Raw genomic sequence first — 25,455 nt, forward strand, 5'->3', positions numbered from 1 at the left:
CTGTGTGTCACGTCCTGTTCTAAGCATTGGGGAATCTGTCAGAGACCAAAACATATAAAAAGCCTTGCCATCTCAAAGATTACATAAATCAGATAGTAAACAAAATAAATAAGCAAATTTTGTGGCCTATTAGAATGTGATGAGCGCTATGGGAAATAACAGAGCAGGGTAAAAGATTAGTAAGAGTGTACCAGTTTTAACTGGGATAATCAACGCAGGAGGTTGCTTTTGAGCTTTGACTTGAAGGAGGTGAAGGACCAGACTGTGTAAAACTTTTTAGACCATTGTAAGGCCTTGGCCTTTGAGAAATTGGGAACCATTGGCAGCTCTTGAGAAGAGGAGCACTACCACTAACACTAAGGCTGCTCGTGTAAATGATAGAATTCAGGCCTAAATGTAATGGACAACATGGTGACTATAGTTAACACTACTGTATGGGATATTTGAAAGTTGCTAAGAGATTAAATCCTAAAAGTTCTCATCACAAGGAAAAACGTTTTTTTCCTCTTCTATCTGTACGAGATGATGGATGTTAACTTATTGTAATCGTTTCACAATATATTGATGTCAAGTCATTACGCTGTATGCCTGAAACTTCTACAGTGCTGTATGTCAGTAACATTGGAAGAAAAGAAAACCACTGGAAATATAATATGCACGCACAAATAAATAAAAAGTTAGGCTATTAAACAATTAAAGTGGATGAACATGTAAGCAGGGACCTGGGGTAAGGAGACTCATCTAACAATGAAATAGAAGCTAAAGGAGACACTGTGGGAAGTGGCAAGACTCAGCAAATATTCTGAAGGTAGAGCCAACTGGATTTCCTGGATGTAGAGATAAAGGAAAGAGAGGAGATGAGGAAGTCGCCTAGGTTTCCATCCCGAGTGACTGGAAGGATGGAATTGGCATTTCCTGACATGGGGAAGACCTCAAGAGGAGCAGGTTTGAAATGAGTGGGCGTGAAAAGAGAAGGGGGCACACCAAGGGCTGGGAGCCGTCCAGAGAACAGGGAGCAGGTGTAGGAGACCGGAGTATGGCATGCTACAAGCTGGAGAGACTAGTAGAAGTTGCTTAATGTTCACCATCAATAAAAGGTGCAGTGAACATTGCTATTTTGTTTTCTTTTAATTTTTTTAATGTTTATTTTTGAGAGAGACCGTGAGTGTGGGAGGGGCAAAGAGAGAGAGAGAGACAGAGAGAGGGAGAGAGAGAGAGAGAGACAGAGGGAGAGAGAGAGAGAGAGAGAGAGAGAGAGAGACAGGGGATCTGAAGTGGGCTCAGTGCTGACAGCAGAGAGTCCGATGTGATGTGGGACTCGAACTCATGACCTGTGATATCATGACCTGAGCTGAAGTCAGACGCTTAACCAACTGAACCACGCAGGTGGCCCGAATGTTGCTGTTTTAACTGAATATATTTACCTTGAAATACAGTGTAGACAATGTCCCCTTGAAAATGAAAATGTCAGGGGTGCCTGGATGGTTCAGTCCGTTAAGCTTCCGACTCTTGGTTTTGGCTCAGGTCAGGACCTCAGGGTTCAAGAGGTCAAGCCCAGAGTCGGGCTCTGCACTGACAGTGCGGAGCCAGCTTGGGATGCTCTCTCCCTCTCTCTCTCTGCCCCTCCCCTGCTCGTTCGCTCTCTCTCTCTAAATAAACTTTAAAAAATTTTTAAATGAAAATGTCAAAAAATACAAGTGTTTAAAAAGTTCATCATTTTTGTGCTCCTTCTGAAATAATGAAAAATAACCCTATGCTTCCAAAGCCTCAACATCGCAAGCCACATTTTCCTGAAGTGTTTATGGGATTACCAAGGGGCTGAAAGAAGTAGAACTAGGACTGGGCCCTGGGGCATACCAATAGTAGGGAGTCATCCAGGAAAAGAAGGAGAACTGTCAAGGAGCCTGAGGAGTAGCGAGTGAGATAAGGGTAAGAGTGTGGTATGGCAAGCCAGATAGAAAAGTATTTATTGTAAGTTGTTTTAATTCCACTATCTATAAAAGTTATTAAATGAATGTCATCATTTTAATGAAATTTATCTACTTGGGAACACAATGTAGACAATGCCTCCTTGTAGATGAAAATGCTAGAAAGAACGAATTCCCTCCAAAGTTAATCATTTTTATGTTCTTTATGAGCCAATGAAAAGCAATACTATAGAAGCCTCAAGGTACAAGCCACATATTCATAAGCACAGCATTTCAGTAGATGTGCGTACACACACACACACACACACACACACACACACACACACACACATCCTAAGTGTGAGCGCCAGAGTTGAGGTGAGCGGGAGCCATGAAGAGCTGCTACATGGTGTTTGCGCAATGAAAGAAGTGAAAAAAACCGCCTTCAGTAATTACTGTTGCCAGAAGCACAGCTTTAGGGTTTGAGTGTGGTTAAGGATAGAGACGGGATTGAAGCCAGGCTCTGAGGTTATTTATTGGTTCTAAAACGAAGTTCTTAAAAAAAGAAAAAAAAACAGTAATCGCATAGCTCTCTCCAGACAAACTGTCTTTGTCTATACAGGGCAGAGAGGGACTTTAGGTAAGTCAGTTCGGGCCGCCACAGCGCAGGGCGGTGGGAGCTGAAGGAGAAGCTGGGAAAGCATTACGTGACCAACAGGGCTCAGGCCGAAGCACGGCTGAGCTTCATGCTTCCCAGGGACTTGAGAAGAGAGCAGCACTGTTTGGGTGAGGGGCATTAATTTAATGCTAAGTATAGGTGAGGCAGGATAGCCCTGTGATATTGAAGTCTCAATGTTGTCAAGATGGTGAGTCTCCCTAAATTGGTCTACATATTCAAAGCAATCCATATCGAAAACCCAGCAGGCTCTTTGTTTTTCTTTTTTCTTTTTCTCTTCTTCTTCTTCTTGGCAGAAATTGACAGGCTGTTTCTGAAATTTATATGGAAGTGCAAAAGCTCTAGAAGGGCCAAAACAGTTTTGAAAAATAACATAGTTAGAAGTCTTAATACTTTCCAATTTCAAAATGTACTATGAAACTACAGAAATCAAGACAGTGTGGTACTGGCTTAAGTTTGGACATGTAGATCAATGGAAAGGTGTTGAGAGTCCAAAAATATGGTCAATTGATGGTCAATTGATTTTCTACAAAGATGCTAAGGCAATTCAATAGGGAAGGGAAATAGTGCTGGGACAATTGCATATCCACATGTAAAAAGATGGAGTTAAAGCCTTCCCTCACACTATACACAAAAGTTATTTCAAAATATATCATAAGCTAAATATAAGAGCTAAAACTGTTAACCTTTAAGAAGAAAACCTAGGAGTAAATCTTTGTGAACTTGAGTTAGGTAAAGTGTTCTTAAATAATGATACCCACTGAATGATTCGTGGAAGAAGAAATAAATTGGACTTAAAGTAAAAAACTTTTGCTCTGCAGAGATACCATTAAGAAAATGAAAAGACAAGCAACAGACTGGAAGAAAACGTTTGCAAATCATGTATCTGAGACAGACTTGTATCCAGAATATATAAAGAACTCTCGCAATTCAATAATAAAATAAGCAACCCAACTTAAGAATGGACGGGAATAGCTATTTTACCAAAGAAGAAATATGAATGGCTAATAAGCACATGAAAAGATGCTCAGCCTCATTAGTTATTAGAGAAATACAAATGAAAACCGCACCTACTAGAATGTCTAAAAACAAGAGACAGTATCAAGTATTGTTGAGGATGTGGAGAAACTGGAGCCCTCACACACTGCTCATAAGAATATAAAATGGTGGGGCGCCTGGGTGGCGCAGTCGGTTAAGCGTCCGACTTCAGCCAGGTCACGATCTCGCGGTCTGTGAGTTCGAGCCCCGCGTCGGGCTCTGGGCTGATGGCTCAGAGCCTGGAGCCTGTTTCCGATTCTGTGTCTCCCTCTCTCTCTGCCCCTCCCCCGTTCATGCTCTGTCTCTCTCTGTCCCAAAAATAAATAAACGTTGAAAAAAAATTAAAAAAAAAAAAGAATATAAAATGGTGCAGCTGTCTTAGAAGAAAGTTTGGCTGCTCCACAAAATGTTAAACATAGATTTACCGTAGGACTCAGCAATTGCACAACTAGATCTTTGCCAAGAGAAATGAAAACATGTTTTCATAAAAACGTGTACAGAAACGTTCATATGAGCATTATTCCCAACAAAAACTTGTACACATATGTTCATGGTATTATTCAAAATAGCCCAAAATGCAAACAACCCAAATATCCATCACCTGGTGAAGGGATTGACAAAATGTGCTATGTCCATACCATGGAATTTACTCAGGAATAAAAAGGAATGAACAACGTGGAAGAACCTCAAAACCACTATGCTCAGCGAACAAGCCAGATGCGAAAGACTGCATATTGTATGATTTCATTTATATGAAATGTCCAGAAATTGTCTGTAGAGACAAAGCCCATTAGTGGCTGCCGGCAGCCAGAGATGGAAATGGGGATTGACTGTAAATAGATACGAGGGATTTCTTTGGGGTGGCGGAAAATTCAAAAATCTGGGTTGTGGTTGCACAGCTCTGTAAATTTACTAAAAACCATTGAATTGTATACTTCAGATGAGTGAATTTCATAGTATGCAAATTTTATCTCAAAGCTGATTCTTTTATTATTTTTGAGAGAGAGACAGAGACAGAGAGAGTCGAACGGGGGTGGGGCAGAGGGCGGGAGACACAGATTCTGAAGGAGACTCCATGCTCCGAGCTGTCAGCATAGAGTCCAACGTGGGGCTCGAACCCACGAACCATGAGATCACGACATGAGCTGAAGTTGGATGCTCAACGGACTAAGCCACCCAGGCACCCCTCAAAGGTGATTTTTTAAAAAGAGTATACTCGTAATTGCCTATGAATTCCAGCTCTGTTAGTTATAAACTGTGGGATTGTGGGCCCGTTATCTAATCTTTTGTGGACTCAGTTTGCTCACTTGTAAAGTGGGAATAATACCATCTACGTCGTCAGATTGTTGTGAAGGTTAAATAAAGTTAATACTTGTTGAGTCATTGCCAATATTTAACTGTACTGTAATTTTTTATGAATATTTTTTGTGACATTTCTACTTCCAGTGCAAGTTTCTGACAATGAAGCATATTATACTTATTATCAATGAATTTTATTTTTCATTCACATACCATAAGATTCACCCCTTTTAAGCCATACAATTCACTGGTTTTTAGTATATTCACAAAATTGTGCAACCATCACCCCTAGTTGAACGTTTTTTATTTAAGTATAGTTGGCATATAATAATGAGTTTAGGTGTACAACATAGTGATTCAATATTTCTACATTTTTATCACCTCAATGGGTTTTCTTAATTGGCTGATGTAACTATTCAGAATGTAAGAGAAATTCTAAATTTATAAACTTACAAATATGTGAGTTCCTAAATGTAGGAACTAAATTCCTCCATTCAAACATAATACATTGTAGTCTCTACCATCACTTAACCAATGAATACATTTATTCATTGATAATGAATAATTATAGAACTTCCCATTTTAGGTAAACTGTTGTACCTAAAACGTATGTGATAGAATGCATATATTCCTTTTCATCGTAAGTATTCAATGAACACAGGTAATCTAGATTCTTATTCACCTCTCCTTAAATTTTTTGCTGGCTAAACATGAACACCTGTTCATGACGGAAAACTTGTAAAGTGTAGACATGAATGGAGGTAAACAATTACTCGACCCTTTGATACACCATAAAAAAAAAAAAAAAGGAAACTCCCAAAAGTCTTTAAATTTCAAAACACCGATTTAGTGGTAATCTTTCCATTAAGCAAGTGGGTTTTCCTGTATGAGCTTAAAAAAATAACCTCTTTGGGCGCCCTTACAATGCTGTGCAGTTTACAGCCACCACGGACCGCCTCCCAGGCCCTAGAAACCTGTGAGAACAAGTTAGGGACTTTGCTCTTGCCATCCCTGTGCCATGACCATTTCACCAAACCTCCGCGCGAGGGCGCCCTCCCCCCCACCCACCAGGTGACGCGTGGGGCCGTAAATGTGGCCAGCGTGGCCGTCACAGGAGAGCCGCACCCCCAGCCGATCTCGCCTTATTAAATTATGGAAATCGGTAAAGAAGGACAGCCCCACTGTCTGTCCCCACACCCCAAAGAACATTCCCAGGCTCCGGGAAACTCTTCCGGCCCTCCCCCCCGGGAACCGGAAATGGCTTCTCCCTCGCCAGCGCGCGCGGCGGTTACATCACCCGCCTAGCAAGGGGGGCGGGGGTGTCTTATTATGGGGCTGCCCTCAGCGTTGCCTGCACAAATATGTATCAGGTCTGCGACGAATAGATTCCGAAACTTTGCCTCCTGGTTTATAGTCAGTCGGCCGGCAGGCACTGTGTAAACCCAAGCGGAGAGAAGTCCAAGCAGCGAGGCCCCGGCGGCACTGGCCAGCCTCCTTTCCCAGGCGTGGGCCCTAGTCGGCCTTCCCGCCTCCGCTTCCCCGCCCCTTACAAGGGGACCTGCGCTTGGTCAGGCAGCCACTGGTGCGACTTCCTTCCTCTCGGAGCAAGATGGCGGGGGGCGAGGCTGGCGTGACTCTGGGGCAGCCGCATCTTTCTCGCCAGGATCTCGCCACCTTGGTAAGGTTTCGTGCTGCAGGGATACGGAGGGAGCTCAGAAGTGAGTGATAGAGCCTCCCGGGAGGCGTTGAGATCAGGCAGTGCCGGGATGTCGGGAGCATGCTTTAGGAGGGAGCCTTGGAGTCGGGCGCCCTAAGCTGAGCTCGCGCCGCCGGCTGTACCCCGGCAAGTCTGCGAGCTGTGCATGGGGGTGTAAGATTGTGGGATTTCGAGCCCCCCAAAGGATTCGGCTGGAAAGTGATGGTGTTAAATGTCACTAAGGCTTTTGCTTCTGAAGGTCTGGGGAGGGAGTATCTACATAGTCGTTAGCCCTAATACTGTCAAGTTTGGGGGGCCTCGGGCCTTCACATCTCCCATAGTGAGTGGAGTTGTCTTCTCTAACGATGAAGGACTCTTAGGGCATCCCAGCCATCAGGACAGAAGATTGCTTTTTCAGGAAAAGCGCTTTGGAAGTTCTGTGGAGCAAATGTAAAATCAAAGGAAAGTTGTGATTGGTCTTATGTACAGCGACTTAAAATAAAAATGTTTGGTTGTAGGATGTTAGCAAGTTGACGCCACTTTCACACGAAGTTATCAGCAGACAAGCCACGATTAATATAGGTAAGATAAGAGTAACTTGGTGGGGTGCTTGGGTGGCTCTGTGGTTAAGCATCCGTCTCTTGACTTCGGCTCAGGTCATGATCTAGCAGTTTGTGGGTTCCAGCCCCGCATCAGCTCTGTGTTGACAGTGCAGAGCCTGCCTGGGATTCTCTCTCCTCCTCCTCCTCCTCCTTCTTCTTCTTCTTCTTCTTCTTCTTCTTCCTGGGATTCTCTCTCCTCCTCCTCCTCCTCCTCCTTCTTCTTCTTCTTCTCTCTCTCTCTCTCTCTCTCTCTCGCTCGCTCGCTCTCTCTGCCCCTCCCCCACTCGCACGTGCTCTCTTTCTCAAAATAAATAAACAAAGCCTTAGTCTCTTCGTGACCTGACTTGTTTGATCTCGACAAGTAATTTTTTAACCTCTTCCTTTGTGTGATTACCTGAATTATATGAGGACACAGACTTTCAAGAAATAGACTTTGAGCCCTTATGAGCAAAGCACCTGGTCAGATTTTGTGGGAAGCACATATTGTTCCTGCCTAGTTTACAGACTAGGTGAGAAGATACATATAAAAAGTTTAGTAGCATAAGGCAATATGTAGTCGTATGTATCAGAGGAGTTGAAAATGTGGTGGTATTTGCCACACAGGGCTATTGCAAGGGCAGAATTTTTAAAAATTTTATTTGGTATATAAGCTGTTATTAAGTAGTTTCTCTCCCTGCCCATTGCCATCTAGAACTTTAGAGGAAAAGGTATGTTGACTGTCAAGTTAGAGTTTCTGACAGCCTGTACAAACAGCACAATTAAATCTAGTTGAAAGTAAAGCTCTACCATCAGGTTATTAAGAAATTATAAGATATACGTTACCCTTGCTAGCATTACCATAATTAAACCTGGGTGGTTTGCTTGTTTTCATGGATTCTTTTTGGTTGTTTCCGGTTGTTTCATACCTGTTTACTTCACTCTGGATATACTGGAAAGTTTCTTAGTATATAGAATTTTATGTTCTTGTTGAGTGTTTATTTTTGTATTTAACCTAATTTTTTTTTAAGTGTTAATTTTATTTATTTATTTATCTTTAAAATTTATATCCAAATTAGTTAGCATATAGTGAAACAATGATTTCAGGAGTAGATTCCTTAGTGCCCCTTACCCATATCCTATCCCCCCTCCCACAATCCCTCCCATAACCCTCAGTTTGTTCTCCATATTTATGAGTCTCTTCTGTTTTGTCCCCCTCCCTGTTTTTATATTATTTTTGTTTCCCTTCCCTTATGTTCATCTGTTTTGTCTCTTAAAGTCCTCATATGAGCGAAGTCATATGATTTTTGTCTTTCTCTGACTAATTTCACTTAGCGTAATACCCTCCAGTTCTATCCACGTGGTTGCAAATGGCAAAATTTCATTCTTTTTGATTGCCGAGTAATATTCCATTGTGTATATATAGCACATCTTTATCCATTCATCCATCGATGGACATTTGGGCTCTTTCCGTACTTTGGCTATTATTGATAGTGCTGCTATAAACACGGGGGTGCATGTGTCCCTTTGAAACAGCACACCTGTATCCCGTGGATAAATGCCTAGTAGTGCAATTGCTGGGTCATAGGGTAGTGCTATTTTTAGTTTTTTGAGGAACTTTCGTACTGTTTTCCACAGTGGCTGCACCAGCTTGCATTCCCAGAGTGTTTATTTCAGATGAAGGCAGTTTTTCATGTGATTAGAAACATAAGATGAATAGCTTTTACTATACTGACTGTAGTTTTTGAACAAGATTGTCTTTACATGGAAGGTTCATTTCAGACCTGTATCAGCATAAGGTTTGGGTAGAAAAGAATATGAAGGAGGAAAAACTGAAGTCACAGTTGGTTTTACATTGATATTTATAGGGAGTTACAGCTTTGGGTTTTCTCCTCTGATGCTATTTTGAAAAAGTATTTGGTATAATTGAATGCATATGAATTAATTTCTTGTACTTTGTCTGTAGGTACAATTGGTCATGTAGCTCATGGGAAATCCACAGTTGTAAAAGCTATTTCTGGAGTTCACACTGTCAGGTTCAAAAATGAACTAGAAAGAAATATTACGATCAAGCTTGGATATGCTAATGCTAAGGTGAGCTATGTATACTGTGGAACTAGAAATAACTTTGTTGAATGTGCACGTAACAAATTTGAATCTTTTTTTTTGTTGGAACTTTTAGATTTATAAACTTGATGACCCAAGTTGTCCTCGGCCAGAATGTTATAGGTCCTGTGGAAGTAGTACGCCCGATGAGTTTCCTACAGACATTCCAGGGACCAAAGGGAACTTCAAATTAGTCAGGTGAGCTCTTTCATGCTAAAAACACTTTATATGTCATATTCTGTTGTCTTCTGATTATCCTTTTTGAAGTATTTAACTGAGATATTAAATAATGAAACTGCTGAATGTTTTTGTTTTTATATTTTTTATTGTTTCTGTTGTCTATAATGACAGTAATTTGAAAAGTCAAGTATTTCAACCTCCATTTGGATACTTGAGTGCAAATTCTTCAAAGGAACGGTATCACGCAAGCAGGTGGAAACACAGCTGTTTGGATTTAGGGGATGCTTTTTGCCAGGCTTCCTAAATTTCTTTTAAACAATGTTGTTTCTGTTTTTTAGATAGTGGATGAACAAAGCAATATTTAATTACCTCTCTTAAATACATGGTCTTGTTACCCATCTGTTTTCTGAATATGATTCATATCCTAGTTTTTTATCAGAGGATACAGACTTTTGCCTAGTGGTGTTAATGTGGGATTGGGAATGGCCCTCAAGGAAATTTTAGATTGGGGCAAAGCTGGAACTAAGGAGAGATGAGAGTGAGGCTCTTGCTTTGGGCCCCAAATATAAGGGGGAATATCCCCCCCAAACACTTCAGTAATCAGGGTAAATAGTATTTTGAGACAGTGCTTTTTGAAATTAATGCAAAGAAATCTTAATAAATAGAATGTTGTTTGTTTAAATTAGACAATTACAGATTTTTTTTCTCTTCATTATCACTGTTTTTGGCTCATTGTGGCATTATTAGTTAATTTTGATACTTTGCTCATCATGGATTTTTTTGCATCAATTTTGTTTTAACAATCTTAAATTTAAATATTATTTATTTTGATTAGTGAGTTTTTTTGGCACCATCTTAAACTTTGCACCTGAGGCAGATTCCTCCCTTGGCCTTACCCTAGTTCTGGTCCTTGATCAGAGATCACGTTTTTTTATAAATGGCCAAATTGTAAATATTTACAGCTTTGCAGACCATAGGTTCTCTGTGAAGAGGCTGCTCATCTCTGCTCTTGTGTTATGAAAGCAAATACAAATAATATGTGCTTGAGTGGGGATGGGCCAGGTTTGGCCTAAGGGCCTTAGTCGGCTAACCTCTGTTTGAGATCATGTCATCGTGAGCATACACTTTTTGGAAATAGTGATTCTGAATGAGTAGTATAGTTTTATTAAAATAGTACTGCTGTCTCTACTTCACATTGGCAGTTCCAGCTTTTCAAGGTGCTAGAGGAATTTTTGGCAAGTTATTCTTTCAGATGGCAGTGCCTGTTCTGTTAACACTGTTTTAGCTTTCAAATCAATGACATTTCCAGCATATACTCTGTGCCATACTCTATACCCTATTCCTTTTGATTGGATTTGGGAATTTCTGTCTGCGGAAATACGGATTGATCTTAGGACTTATTGTTACTTCTTAATTATTAGACACGTGTCCTTTGTTGATTGCCCCGGCCATGATATTTTGATGGCGACTATGCTGAACGGTGCAGCAGTGATGGATGCAGCCCTTCTGCTGATAGGTAAATACATCAAAGCTGCCTTGGACAGATCAGTGTGGAACGAATCCAGGGTGGGATATTGAAACGAGAACCAAGGCCATTAAGGGCCATTTCCATTACCTAAGGGTGACACCTGACGGGAGGTAACATGTCAACTAGGATGCCATCCCTGCCTACCAGCTGTCACACGATAGTAAACAAGATCTGGGGCTGACAGGTGAATCCTTACAGTAGTATATATTTTGAAAAAGTCGATAGTGCATTTTTCCTGTCTAGATCACATGAAATGATTTCTTATTTTAGTTTTAAATTTAGTTATAAATGTGCTTTTTTTTTTTTTTTTTTTTTGGTCTGTGTGTCATCCACTGCAACATTGACACATAGTGGTTTTATTTGACACATAGTGGTTTTATTTAGATGCAGATCTCCTAATAAGTGCTAAAGTGTAGACCTCATTGGGGTTTTCAAAGCTAGGGTTTCTTATGTGAGCTCTTAAGAGATTTCATTGATATGGAACATAATTTTTATTTTTTTTTTCCAACGTTTATTTATTTTTGGGACAGAGAGAGACAGAGCATGAACGGGGGAGGGGCAGAGAGAGAGAGGGAGACACAGAATCGGAAACAGGCTCCAGGCTCTGAGCCATCAGCCCAGAGCCTGACGCGGGGCTCGAACTCCCAGACAGCGAGATCGTGACCTGGCTGAAGTCGGACGCTTAACCGACTGCGCCACCCAGGCGCCCCGGAACATAATTTTTAAAAGCATGCCATGTATATACAGTACAGGACACCTGAACATCACTGCTTAGGGAAAATGATCATTGGAGTGCACAACAAAACGTGCTCATTTCTATGTGATACACTGTTGGTTATCTTCACGTTTAGTGTTCTTCCCTCCCTTTGTTAGAGAGTACCCTTTGATGGTAGTTGAAATTCACAGAATGTAATAAGCGTCTTCCCTTCTGAATTACTCTCTGCCCCTCAGGAGCTGGACTGGGCCAAAACATCTCTAAGACTGAATAGAGCCAGAGGGCTATGACTTACCCTTGAACAAAAGCTAAGGGCAGACCCTAAATGCCAAACTTGTTGATTCCAAGCTTCTTGCTTAGGATCAGGGATGAGAGCCAAATGATTTGGAGGCTGTAATGAATGCAAGCACAGAGAGTGAAGCAAGGGCAAAAGGTGGACGCCTGGCAATAATAGTCAGGACTTTTGCCTTGAGTAAGGATAAGACCTGGACAAATTTTCTTTATTAGATGCCAGGCAAAAATTTTTTTGGTAGTAAAACAGACATAAAATAAAATTTACCATTTTAGCTGTTTAAACTGTACAACTCAGTGACATTAAGTACATTCACAGTGTTAGACGAGCATCACCATCTTCTAGTTCCAGAATATTTTCATTGCCCCAAAAGGAAAACCACATGCCCGTTAAGCAGTCACTGTGTACCATATCCCTCCCTCTAGGGGTTGCCCTCCTGGCAACCATTTGTCTGCTTTCTGTCCCTGTGGATTTGCCTGGTCTTAATATTTCCAGCTGATTCTCATGGCATCTTTCTGATTCTTTGTCATCTAGCTGGTAATGAGTCTTGTCCTCAACCTCAGACATCTGAACACCTGGCTGCCATAGAAATCATGAAACTGAAGCATATTTTGATTCTACAAAATAAAATTGATTTGGTAAAAGAAAGTCAGGCTAAAGAGCAGTATGAACAGATCCTTGCATTTGTACAAGGTAAGAAGCCGTGATACTTAATAAATCTGTGAATTGTTTAGACACGTATATAGTCCAGATACAGATGTTAAATTACCTTTTACTATAATAGACTATCTGAAATAGAATACATTTATGGATTTTAAGCCTTCTTTCTCTCCCTAGTATTTGTTAGCCACCTAACACAACTAGTGAAATCTTTGTTTCTGAATTTAAGAAACTTGGTTTTAATGTTTATTTTTGAGAGCAAGCGAGTGAGCACGGGAGAGGGGCAGGGAGAAAAGGAGAGGATCTGAAGCAGACTCTGTGCTGACAGTAGAGAGCCTCATGTGGGGCTCGAACTTATGAACCATGAGATCATGACCTGAGCCGAAGTTGGATGCTTAGCTGACTGCGTTACCCAGGCGCCCCTGAAAATTTTTTTTATTGAAGTATAGTTGACCTCCTATTACATTAGTTTCAAGTGTACAACACAGTGATTCAACAGTTTCGACAATTTTATACATTATGCAATGCTCCACGTAGTAAGTGGAGTCACCAACTGTCATCGCGCACAGTTCTTACATTATTACCGACTATATTCCCCATGCTGTACATTTCATCCCAGTGATTTTTTATTTTACAATTGGAAGGATAAACCAAAGTATATTTCTGCTGACTGAAAGAGCTGAAGTTTGTATCCTGGAAACTATCAGATTTTAAAAAAATAATAACTCACTTTAAAGAACAAAAGCATTTTTTTTATACTTAGGTCTTATACTATTTATTCTTACCAGGTAGTTACTTTGATCATTGGAACTGACAATGATTTATTTAGTCTTTACAGTGTCTATTTCTCTAACAGCATGGTGTTTTTCATTTCACAGCAGACATGATGCATGTTGTTGACAATTCTCTCTTAGCCTTATTGGTGGAAAGGTTGAGTTCCTGTGAACTCAGTTCTGTTGTTATGAAAAAGAATAAGTCCTTTTGATTAAAATCTAATTATGTTTGGTCCATTTCTTTGCCCAGCCTGTTTGACATATAATTAATAAGGAGGAAATGTTATATGAGCCAGTAGTCTTTGATTAGCACCGAGTCTGTAATTTTACTTTGACATTTATTGGGAGGTTAATTACATATTATTAGAAATCTTTCAACTAGTAAAGTGCTCTTTCCCAGGAGTGTTAGTATTTTATTCCTTTAGACAGTGTTATCACTTTTAGTATATTAAATATATATGTTAATATATTTTAGCAGTTTTTTTCTGTAAAGGAACTAGTGTTCATTTTCAGGAATAGAACAAACAATACTGCCACCTTTCTAAACAGAATTATCACTTTTATCCTATTGCTGGCTTTTGTGGGGGGATGTTTAGGCATTTGTTTGAGCAATCTTAAGTGTTTCATGTAACATAGATGAAGTTCTGTTAAACTAAAGAATCTTAATCTGAATTTCCTATAGGTACAGTAGCAGAAGGAGCTCCTATTATTCCAATTTCCGCTCAGCTGAAATACAATATTGAAGTTGTCTGTGAGTACATAGTGAAGAAAATTCCAGTACCCCCAAGAGACTTTACTTCAGAACCCCGACTCATTGGTAAGTGACAGTATTTGTCTTTATATTTATTTTTTTTTTAACGTTTATTCATTTTATTTTATTTTTTTAATTTTTATTTATTTATTTATTTATTTATTTTTAAAAATTTTTTTTTCCACGTTTATTTTTATTTTTGGGACAGAGAGAGACAGAGCATGAACGGGGGAGGGGCAGAGAGAGAGGGAGACACAGAATCGGAAACAGGCTCCAGGCTCTGAGCCATCAGCCCAGAGCCCGACGCGGGGCTCGAACTCACGGACCGCGAGATCGTGACCTGGCTGAAGTCGGACGCTCAACCGACTGCGCCACCCAGGCGCCCCTAACGTTTATTCATTTTAGAGAGACAGAGCGTGAGCAGCGGAAGAGGGCAAGGCAGAGAGGGAGACACAGAACCGGGAGCAGGCTCCAGGCTCTGAGCTGTCAGCACAGATCCCCACATGAAGCTCGAACCCATGAACTGTGAGATCATGAACTGAGCCGAAGTCGGACACTTTAACTGACTCAGCCACCCAGGCACCCCTGTCTTTAACTCTTAATTTGATCTTTTTCACATTAGTGAATTTCCTCTAAGGGTGTTTATTAATACTTTCTCTTTCTACAGAGATGATAATAAATTACCATCCTTATAAAAAAATTTTTTTAAGTTTATTTTGAGAGAGAGTATGAGCGTGAGTGGGGAGGAGCAGAGAGGGGGAGAGAGAATCCCAAGCAGGCTGTGCGTTGTCAGCACAGAGCCCAACATGGAACTAGATTCCATGAGCCGTGGGATCCCAGAACCTGAGCCAGAATCAAGAGTTGGACACTTAACTGACGGAGCTGCCCAGGAGCTCCTCCAATATTGTTTTTTTTAATAACTGCGTGATATTCCATAGTGTGGATGTACCATAATATGCCCCCTATCAATTAACTTTTAACTTATTTCCCCTTTTTTCATCATAAGTAAGGCTGCAATAAATGTAGGAGTAATAATAATAAATTTTGCATAAAGTCACCCCTGTGTGTATAAGAATTATGTGGCTGCTGTTTTATTTATTTTTAAATTTTTTTTCTTTAAGATTTATTTATTTTTGAGAAAGAGAGGCAGAGTGCGAATGGGGGAGGGGCAGAGAAAGGGAGACAGAATCCAAAGCAGGCTCCAGGCTCTGAGCTGTCAGCACAGAGCTGGAGGCGGGGCTTGAACTCACATATGGTGAGATCCTGACCTAAGCTAAAGTCGGTGGCTTAACTGACTGAGCCACCCAGGCATCCCTGTGGCTGCTATTTTAGAAGTTAACTTAGAAAAGAACATTTCCTTTAAAGTTAAAACGAGCAGAATTGCTTTAATTTGTTTTGTTTTCTTTTAGTTATTAGGTCCTTTGATGTCAACAAACCTGGCTGTGAAGTTGATGACCTTAAGGGTGGTGTAGCTGGTGGTAGTATTCTAAAAGGAGTATTAAAGGTGAACTGGATTTTTATTGTCTTTGTTTTGTTTGTTTTTCCCTTGTCTTTTTTTTTAATGTTTATTTATTTTGAGAGAGAGATACTGAGATCTCGAGTAGGGGAAGGGCAGAGAGAGAGGGAGAGAGAATCCCAAGCAGGCTCCATGCTGTCATCGCAGAGCCTGATGTGGGCTCAGTCTCATGAATCATGAGATCATGACTTGAGCCAAAGTCTAGAGTCAGATGCTTAACTGATTGAGCTGTCCAGGAGCCCCTGTTTTTCTCTTGTTTTAATCATAAGGTGGATAGTATGGATACTCCAAACAGGAAGTACTATTTTCTGAGTATGGAGAGAGGTGTGTGTGGTATGTAGTTAGCAACACTTGGATGAATGGTTCTGGTTTTGAAACTCTATGTCTGTTTTTTGTTTTGTTTTGTTTTTTAATAGCAGTCTTTGACATAGAAAAAGAATTGCCTTTTCAGTTACGGGGTCTTCCTGTTAGGACTTTTGATATGTAAGTGGTAATTGTGTCATCCCAGAGTGATTCTAATTACAAACTTACATGTTTACAGGTGGGCCAAGAGATAGAAGTCAGACCTGGTATTGTTTCCAAAGATAGCGAAGGAAAACTCATGTGTAAACCAATCTTTTCGAAAATCGTGTCACTTTTTGCGGAGCATAATGATCTTCAGTATGCTGCTCCAGGAGGTCTTATTGGTAAGGATTTCTTTTCTTAACCTTACATTTTTAATTTGTGGTATTTTTCGTGGGAAAAGGAGTACCCAAAAAGGTGTATTGTAGATTTTTAATTGGGTATTTTAAATGATTGGGTTGGGGGAATGTTTGTGTGGTTAAGCTGTTGATTTTAGTTCATAAGATGGTTTCATGTGTTGATAAAAATTATTTTAAGCATAAAGAAGAATACATTTTGGTTTAGTATATAAAGGAATGCCTTTTAGCAATAAAGTAAGTTTTATGACCCAGTGTTAAAATACCTAAGTATACTTTTTTGTCTACGCAGTTATGGCGGTAGAGAGTGGTTGTTTTTGTGTGTGTTTTGCAAATGGAAAGTTACCCACAAATGTCACTTGAATCATGTCAGATCATATTTACTATGAGGTGAGACTAAAAAAATAACTCTGATTTTATAGGAATTACCGAGATGATTTATGGATTTCCTGGTCCCTTACAACTTATTGTTATTACCAGATACCCAGAAAAAGATAAGATTTAGTAAGAATTAGACTTATTATACCTTTGGATTAAAGAAGAAATTGTTGGATAAAGAAGGAGTTTGTCTTTTGGTTCTCTGGTCTTTAGGTGTATAGTTCATTTTTTTATTCTATCTTGTAATTAAGAGTTTATTGTATATAATTTAATGATAATGCTCATGTAGCCACCACCCAGCTTGAACAGTTGTCAATACTTTATCTTGCTTCATCTTTATATCTTCTTCCCTCTCCTCATACACAGCTAAAGTATTTTGAAGTGGATCCTAGGAATCAGATAATGAAGTCATGAAGTTTTTTTTTTTTTTTTCTTTTGATTAGCCCTCCAGGGGAGAATTGTCAGGCAAATATTCTATAAATTACTCATTATGAATTTTGTATCTTCTTACTCTTTATTAAGTGTAGTCACACTCACTTTTGAGCTAGGCTATCATGTCTATCCTTTGTTTAGAATTTAAATCAAATGACTGTTCCCAAAGGCCCAACGAATCCGTAGGTTTATGATTCTTTCTTCAGGTAAGACGTATTTTGTCATACCTATAGCTATTACATGAGCGTGGAAGTGTAAATGTGTGTTAAAACGTACAGGTGTTTGCTTTACTTGTTTGACTAAGTTTTGGGTAGGCAGCTTAATGGGAAATAAAAAGTTGGACTTTATGTATCTTGTTTTATATCAGGAGTAGGAACAAAAATTGACCCCACTTTGTGCCGAGCTGACAGAATGGTGGGACAGGTACTTGGTGCAGTTGGAGCTTTACCAGAGATCTTCACAGAATTGGAAATCTCCTATTTCCTACTCAGACGGCTTCTAGGTGTACGCACTGAAGGAGACAAGAAAGCAGCAAAGGTAAGTGCTCTCTGTAATTCCTGTTTCAGAAAAGTGGCAGTGATGTTAAGACCAGTTTTGAGGTTCACTCTTTGACAGTTAACATGGGATTAAGAAAAAGAAAATGTGAGTAAATTTGATTTTCTACTTTCAGAAAGTCATTTATTGAGAACTTAGATATGGTCATCAGTTTAAAGTAAAAAAGCCAAAAAAAACCCAAGCAAAAATGTATGTCCCATATGTCAATGACATGAAACTGTTACTATCTGTATGATTTTGATTTTTAAAGTCTTAGGTTAAGTCAGCAGAGATGGACAGTTGCTGACATCTCTTGTTGGCAAGGATGTAGGAGAATAAGCATTCCTTTTTGGAAAGCATTTTCTTGATTTTAGGGTTTATTTTTCCCCGATTTACTTCCCTAGGTGCAAAAGCTGTCTAAGAATGAAGTGCTCATGGTGAACATAGGATCCCTGTCGACAGGAGGAAGAGTTAGTGCAGTTAAGGCCGATTTGGGCAAAATCGTTCTGACTAATCCTGTGTGCACAGAAGTAGGAGAAAAAATTGCTCTTAGCCGAAGAGTTGAGAAACACTGGCGGTAAGTTTATTAGCCTCTGTCACTAATAAAAAAGTCAATTCCCTTAAGTTCTTGGTGGTGTATGTGCACACTTTACCTTGAACATAACAGTTATTGAGGCTGTAGCTCAGCTCTTCTTTTGGATGGCTTTGAAATCTTTATCTCTAGCCCTGATCTGTGATACACACAACCTATGAAAGAAACCGGTGAATTTAGATTCAGTGTTTCTCTTATCTTTGGCTTTTTAAAACATTTTATTTGGAGGTAATTTCAAACTTAACAAGAAAATTGCAAGAATTGCACATAACCTCCTGTATTCCCTTTTCCCAGATACACCGTTTATTTTTACATATGCGTGTAAGTACTCTTCTATATGTATATACTTTTTGCTCAACTGTTTGACGAGCAGGTTGTATGTATCATACCTCTTGATCTCTTAACAGTTGGTGTATATTTCCTAAAAACATGGACATTCTCTTATATAATTGCTTCAAGAAGTTAGCATTGATAAATTACTGAAATCTACAGTCACTAATCCAGTTACACGGCTTTTCCCAATGATGTCCTCTAGTCCCTTCATTCTAGGCTCATGCATTGCATTAGTTATCATGTCTCTTTGATCTCTAATCTGAAACTTTCTCAGCTTTTCTTTGTCTTACTTGACATAGACTATTTTGAAGAATATAAGCTGGTTTTTAAACTCTTCCTCACTTTATCTGAAATTTCTTAAGATGAGATTCAGGTTATGTAGTCTTGGCTGGAATACTTTATATAGTTGGTGATGCCTCCTCAGGGAATCATAGCCAGAGGCACATGAGATCTGATTGCTCCTCCTTGTTAAGGTTAATTTTGATTATGCAAGTAAAGTTTTGTTCCAATTTTCTATATAGTTACTCTTTTTTTTTTTTAACTTTTTAAAAAATAATTTTTTTATTTTTGACAGAGTGCGAGTGGGGGAGGGGCAGAGAGAGAGAGAGAGGAAGACACAGACTCTGAAGCAGGCTCCAGGTTCCAAGCTGTTAGCACAGAGCCCAACATGGGGCTCGAACCCACAAACCGTGAGATCATGACCTGAGCCAAAGTCAGACACTCACCCAACCTAGCTACCTAGGCGCCCCTATAGTTACTCTTTTTACCTATGCACCTCATTTTGTGGGAAGACTAGTTGAGACTATGTGATTAGTCTACTCTTTATCCACTGATGATTCTTGTCTCAATTGAACTTGATTATGCTATTAAAATGATGACATCCCTCCTCCAAACCTGCCACTTCTCATTTATTATTCTTCCCTATTATTTACTTAAGTAGTTATAATTTAGATTCGTGGAGTCCTATTTTCAGTAGGTTATGATTCATTACTGTCCTTATTTATTTTGATACCCAAATTGTTCAGGATACATCCAGTAGAGACTCTTGAGGCTGGCTCCTGTGTCCTTTTGATACGTCCCCACCTTTTTTTTTTTTTTTTTTTTTTTAATAGTTCCTTACTTTCTGGCACAAAATGTTCCAAACTCCTCTCATACCTCCCATGTTCCAGTTTTAGAATTGGCCGTTTTTCCAAGCCTGGTTTCTTTTAGTGGGAAATGGTATTTAGAAATGAAGATGTAGGTGCCAGGTGTGTTCATTGTTCCTAGGGTGCTATTCCTTCTAGGTCTTTTGAGTGGATAGAGCTAGGAAACACAACACATCTTAGACTTCTCTTTGCTTTTAGTTACCTGGTTAGTTACTGCAACTACCCTTCCTATTCTTTGTGACCTCATTATATCCCTATAGCCATTCTTTCACACCTAAAAGTTACTGCCAAAGATTCCTAATTTACCTCTTCCTTTGTTAGTTAAGAATTCGGTCAAAATTAATCTTCCTAAAACATCTTTATTATGATATGTTCAATAATTTTCAGTAGCTTCTCATTACTTTATGATATTCAGGACCTTTCTGGAAGCCTACTTCAATGCATTTTATGTTTCTTCCTTCTTTGTCTCATATAAACCCTCTAAATTACATTGTTCTGTGTCCTCATTGTTGTCATAATTATTCATATCTTTGACTGTCTGTTTTTTCCTCAGTGCTTACTTCCCTTATTAAGGCTTTCCTGATACCGTGCCCCATGAAGGTTTCTCATCACTTATTGTTCAGAAAATCGATCTGAATCATTATTCTCTAATTGAGACAGTTTAACTTTTGGTTGAATTTTAAGTAAATAATCCTGCTTTGTGGTGATTTATGTCATTTGATTTTATTCTTTGGTATGATTATACTATTTGCTATTATAGACATACTGATTTCCAGGGTATTTTAAAATAGGCTTAAATAGTAAACTTTGAAAAACTCACAGCATGGAGTGTATTAGTCTCAGAATGGTACAATTCCTAGATCAGAATAGATTTAAAATAAAAGGATTTTTTTGTGTCTGCCCGCTAATCCTTTAAGAGATTTCTGTCCAAATGAAACTTTAGATTTTGCTTAAAAATTAGCAAGACTCCACCAGAAAACTGTTAAAACTAGTAATAAATGGGGGCGCCTAGGTGGCTCAGTCAGTTAAATGTCTGACTTCGGCTCAGTCATGATTTCATGGTTTGTGGGTTCGAACCCCACCTCAGGCTCTGTGCTGATGGCTCAGAGCCTGGAGCCTGCTTCAGATTCTGTGTCTCCCTCTCTCTCTGCCCCTCCCCTGCTTGCGCTCTCTCTCTCTCAAAAATAAATGTTGAAAAAAAAAATTTAGGGGCACCTGGGTGTGTCAGTTGGTTAAGCATCTGACTTCTGCTCAGGTCATGATCTCACATCTCATATGTTCGAGCCCCACATCGGGCTCTGTGCTCACAGCTCAGAACTTGGAGCTTGCTTCACATTCTCTGTCCCCATCTCTCTGCCCTCCCCTGTTCACTCTGTGTCTCTGTCTCTCAAAAATAAATAAACATTAAAATCCTATTTACATTGCCCCAAAAAGAATAAAATACCTGGGAATAAATTTAACCAAGGAAGACCTATACTCTGAAAACTGTAAGACTTTGGTGAGAGAAAGTGAAGACAACACAAATAAATGGAAAGATACACCATGCTTATGAATTGGAAAAATTACTATTTACAGAAAAAAATTTAACTTTTATTTATTTTTTAATGTTTATTTTTGAGAGAGAGAGACAGCAGGGGAGGGGCAGAGAGAGAGGGAGACACAGAATCTGAAGCAGGCTCCAGGCTCTGAGCTGTCAGCACAGAACCCGATACGTGACTTGAACTCACAAACTGAGATCATGACCTGAGCCCAAGTCAGGCACTTAATCAACTGAGCTAACCGTGTGACCCTGTGCTTATTTTTGAAGGAGAGAGAGACCATGTGTGACTGCGGGAGGGGCAGAGAGAGAGGGAGACAAAGAATCTGAAGCAGGCTCTAGGCTCTGAGCTGTCAGCACAGAGCCCGACACGGGGCTCAAACCTAGGAACCTTGAGATCATGACCTGAGCCCCAGTCGGACACTTAACCGACTGAGCAACCCAGGCTTCCCTTCCTTGGATTGGAAGAATTACTATTAAAATGTCGATACTGTCCAAAGCAATCTACAGATTCAGTGCAATTCCTATCAAAATACCATAGCATTGGGTTGCCTGGGTGGCTCAGTCAGTTAAGCGTCTGACTCTTGATTTTGACTCAGGTCATAATCTCACAGTTCATGGGATCAAGCCCCATCTGTGTAGGGCTGTTAGCACAGAGCCTCCTTTGGATTCTCTCTCTCTTCCTCCCTCCCCTTGCTTGTATGCTCGCTCTCGCTTTCTCAAAATAAATTAAAAAAATACCATATCATTTTTCATAGAACTAGAACACAGAATCCGAAGATTTGTATGGAGCCACAAAAAATTCCGAATAGCCAGAGTAGTCTTGAGAAAGAAGTATAAAGCTGGAGATATCACAATTCCAGATTTCAAGCTTACTGCAAAGCTGTAGTAATCAAAACAGTATGGTACTGGCACAAAAATAGACACATAGACGAATGGAACAAGATAGCCAAGAAATAAACCCTCACTTAAGTGGTAAATTAGTCTATGACAGAGAAGGCAAGAACACACAGTGCGGAAAAAAGGGTCTTTTCAATAAATGGTGGTGGGATAACTGAACGACTACACACAAAAGAATTAAACTGGACCACTTTTTTACACCATACACAAAGATAAATTCAAAATGGATTAAAGACCCGAAACCACAAAACTTAAAACATACTAACCTTTGATATTAGCCTTAGCAACATATTTATGGTATGTCTCCTCAGGCAAGGGAAGCAGAAGCAAAAATAAACTATTGGGACTATACCAAAATAGAAAGCTTTTGCACAATAAAAGAAATCATCAACAAAATGAAAAGATAGCCTACTGATTGAGAGAAGGTATTTGCAAATGATAGCTCCAATGAAGGGTTAATATTCAAAATATATGAAGAACTTGTACAACTCAACACTGAAAAACCCCAAACAATTCAAGTAAAAAATGGGCATCTGAATAGACATTTTTCCAAAGGCATACCGATTATCAACAAACACATGAAGAATGTTCAATATCACTCATCATCAAGGAGATGCAAATCAAAACCACAATGAGATATCACCTTACATTACTCAGAATGGCTAGTATGAAAAAGACAAGTGTTTGGCAAGGATGTGGAGGAAAGGGAACCTTCATGCATGTTTGCGGGAATGTAAGTTGGTGGCAAATACCGTGGAAAACATTATGGAAGTTCATCAAAAATTTAAAAATACCAGTAATTCCACTACTGGGTATTTACCCCCCCAAAAATGAAAACACTAATTTGAAAAGGTACACGCCTATGTACATTGCAGTGTTATTTACAGTAGCCAAGTGTCCATCCATAGATGATTGGATAAAGTAGATGTGGTATAGGTACACAACAGAATATTACTCAGCCCAAAAAATATTTAAATCTTGTCATTTGTGGCAAAATGGATGGAGCTAGAGGCTATTACACTAAGTTAAATAAGAGAAAGACAAATATTATTACTTTTAAATGTTACTCATTTTTTGAGAGGCAAAGTTGGGAAAGGGCAGAGAGGGAGACACAGAATCCAAAGCAGGCTCCAGCACAGAGCCTGATGCGGGGCTCAAACCCACGAACCGTGAGATCATGACCTGAGGCTCAGTCAGACGCTTAACCGACTGAGCCACCCCGGTGCCCTGAGAAAGACAAATACTATATGCTTTCACTTGTATGTGGAATCTAAAAAAACAAAACAAGCAGGCTCATGAATACAGGGACAGATTGATTTCTGGTGGTGGAGTGAGGTGGGTAGGGGGATGGGTGCAATAGGTGAAGGGGATTAAGGCTTCCAGTTATAAAATAAGTAAGTTCTGGAGATGAAAAGTAACAATTGAAGGAGCATGGTCAATAATAGAATGTTGTGTGGCACCAGTTGGGGAGTACACTTAATGGTAAGCATTGAGTAATACAGAGAGTTGTCCATTCTCTATATTGTATACCTGAAACCGATACAATATTGTATACCAACTATAATTCAATAATAAAAGTATTTAAAAATCAAATTTAATTTAGCAAGTGTGTTAATATTTTTAAATGAGAACATCTGAACGATTTACATTCTTTAGAATTGTGGTTTTACCCCATGAGATTGGTTTTGTTCTAGAAGCTATTGCTGAGGTAGCAATCCAGCCTACTCACTGATTAGAGAAAACACCAAAAGGGAGCAGAGGTTCCTCTGCTACTGAGAGTAATCTGCTACCAGACTATATATTCTGCTTCCTCTCTAAATTTTCTTTACCAGCCAAGGTCATGCTAATCCTTTGTGATCTGTCGAGTGCTGTGAATAGTAAAAAAGCATTTTTTAATGAGGAAAGGATAGAGAATGAGATATTTTAGAAAATCAGGCTGTGGTAGATTGTGTATCAGCATGAATACTTTGGTGGACTAGACTGGTGGTTCTGGAGGGATTAGTGTATCCCTTTATTCTAGGGATAGAATAAAGACAAGCATATTTGTAGTAGCAACTTTTTGTTTGCTTTTTTTGGTCATTTATTATCGCTGGAGCCCATCTTTGTGAGCCTGAGAATCTACGAAGATAGTGTGAGCTTTCTTAATGGTGCGCAGGTTTTGGAAACATTCATAGCAGATAGGCAAGTAAAACCACTTACGTCATAGCAGATAGGCAAGTAAAACCATTACGTCATAATAATGAAAGAGGTGTAAAATTCATGATTTAAAAATTTTGTTTTTTGCAGTTTAATTGGCTGGGGCCAAATAAGAAGAGGAGTGACGATCAAGCCAACAGTAGATGATGACTGAAGAATTCCGGTTAAATAATACATTTGGATGGAATCAGAATTTGTCTTTACAACCTAGGGGTATATTTTCAAAGCAGTACTGGGAAATTAATTTCACAGCTCATTACCTTAGTGGCAGCTCTTAGGTTATTCTCATTTTTTGGTCATGAAAATTTAACCTCTACTGCTAAATTAGGATCTACAATAAATGTAAAAATTGGCATAATGTTGGATTGAATCTACATTTTAGCAGAAATTAATTATTACCAAATAATGCCTAATTTATACATGATCGCAGGTTTGAAATGAAATTGCTACAACCAGCCTTTGCTGTAGCACACATACCAAGAAACCTGTTTGAAATAAAGGTTTTCTTCTTATTTTGCATGATTCATCTTTGAATAGTTCCAGGCTTGAAGAACTGCTATACCCAGTAAAAACTTGAAGGCACAAATTCTTGGAAACCAGCTTTCCTTTGCCCCATATTTAATGTTGCTTTATGTTTGAAACTGTGAGTGAAAAGGAAATTAATAAAACATTACCCTTTAGATCATAGGAGCCCATTCTCCTGGACGCACCTTTCCATCCCCTTCCTCGTTTCCTTAACTGGAACACAGGAAACTAGAGCCGCGTCTCCTCATCCTCTCCCTGATGCCCTGCAGTTGTTTCTGCATTGCTTATTACCTGAAACCCTCTAGCTTTCCCCCATTGCAAAATGCTGTTACACTGGATGATTCTAGATGAGTAACAGAGATCTTTCTAGGCCTTATTTTGTTTTTTCTTAACTGATTAATTGATCAGGCTGTAATGTAGAGTCTAGTATTAGTAACCATTGGACCTTTCAAGATGTCATTCTCCATGTT

General features: G+C 39.4%; 1 protein-coding gene across 1 annotated transcript; it reads left to right on the forward strand.

Moving 5' to 3' along the window:
• The first annotated feature begins 6,228 nt into the window (after positions 1–6,228).
• Positions 6,229–24,972, forward strand: EIF2S3 (eukaryotic translation initiation factor 2 subunit gamma). The gene is made up of 12 exons (XM_045472165.1): positions 6,229–6,598; positions 7,135–7,198; positions 9,161–9,288; positions 9,377–9,498; positions 10,902–10,996; positions 12,550–12,708; positions 14,131–14,265; positions 15,609–15,703; positions 16,257–16,401; positions 17,591–17,760; positions 18,162–18,334; positions 24,551–24,972. Exons 1-12 carry the CDS (start codon positions 6,530–6,532, stop codon positions 24,612–24,614), a joined length of 1,419 nt encoding a protein of 472 aa, XP_045328121.1. The 5' UTR covers positions 6,229–6,529; the 3' UTR covers positions 24,615–24,972.
• The last annotated feature ends 483 nt before the right edge of the window (positions 24,973–25,455 follow it).

This window comes from Leopardus geoffroyi, chromosome X, assembly GCF_018350155.1.
Source record: "Leopardus geoffroyi isolate Oge1 chromosome X, O.geoffroyi_Oge1_pat1.0, whole genome shotgun sequence".
NCBI classification, from domain to species: domain Eukaryota; kingdom Metazoa; phylum Chordata; class Mammalia; order Carnivora; family Felidae; genus Leopardus; species Leopardus geoffroyi.

What these genes read in the sequence shown, in the direction of transcription:
- EIF2S3 (XM_045472165.1), top strand. Translation starts at nt 6,530, where the DNA reads ATGGCGGGGGGCGAGGCTGGCGTGACTCTGGGGCAGCCGCATCTTTCT. An exon ending in ACAAGCCACGATTAATATAG is followed by an intron (nt 7,199 to 9,160) that starts GTAAGATAAGAG and finishes CTTTGTCTGTAG; the next exon opens with GTACAATTGGTCATGTAGCT. An exon ending in TTCAGAACCCCGACTCATTG is followed by an intron (nt 14,266 to 15,608) that starts GTAAGTGACAGT and finishes GTTTTCTTTTAG; the next exon opens with TTATTAGGTCCTTTGATGTC.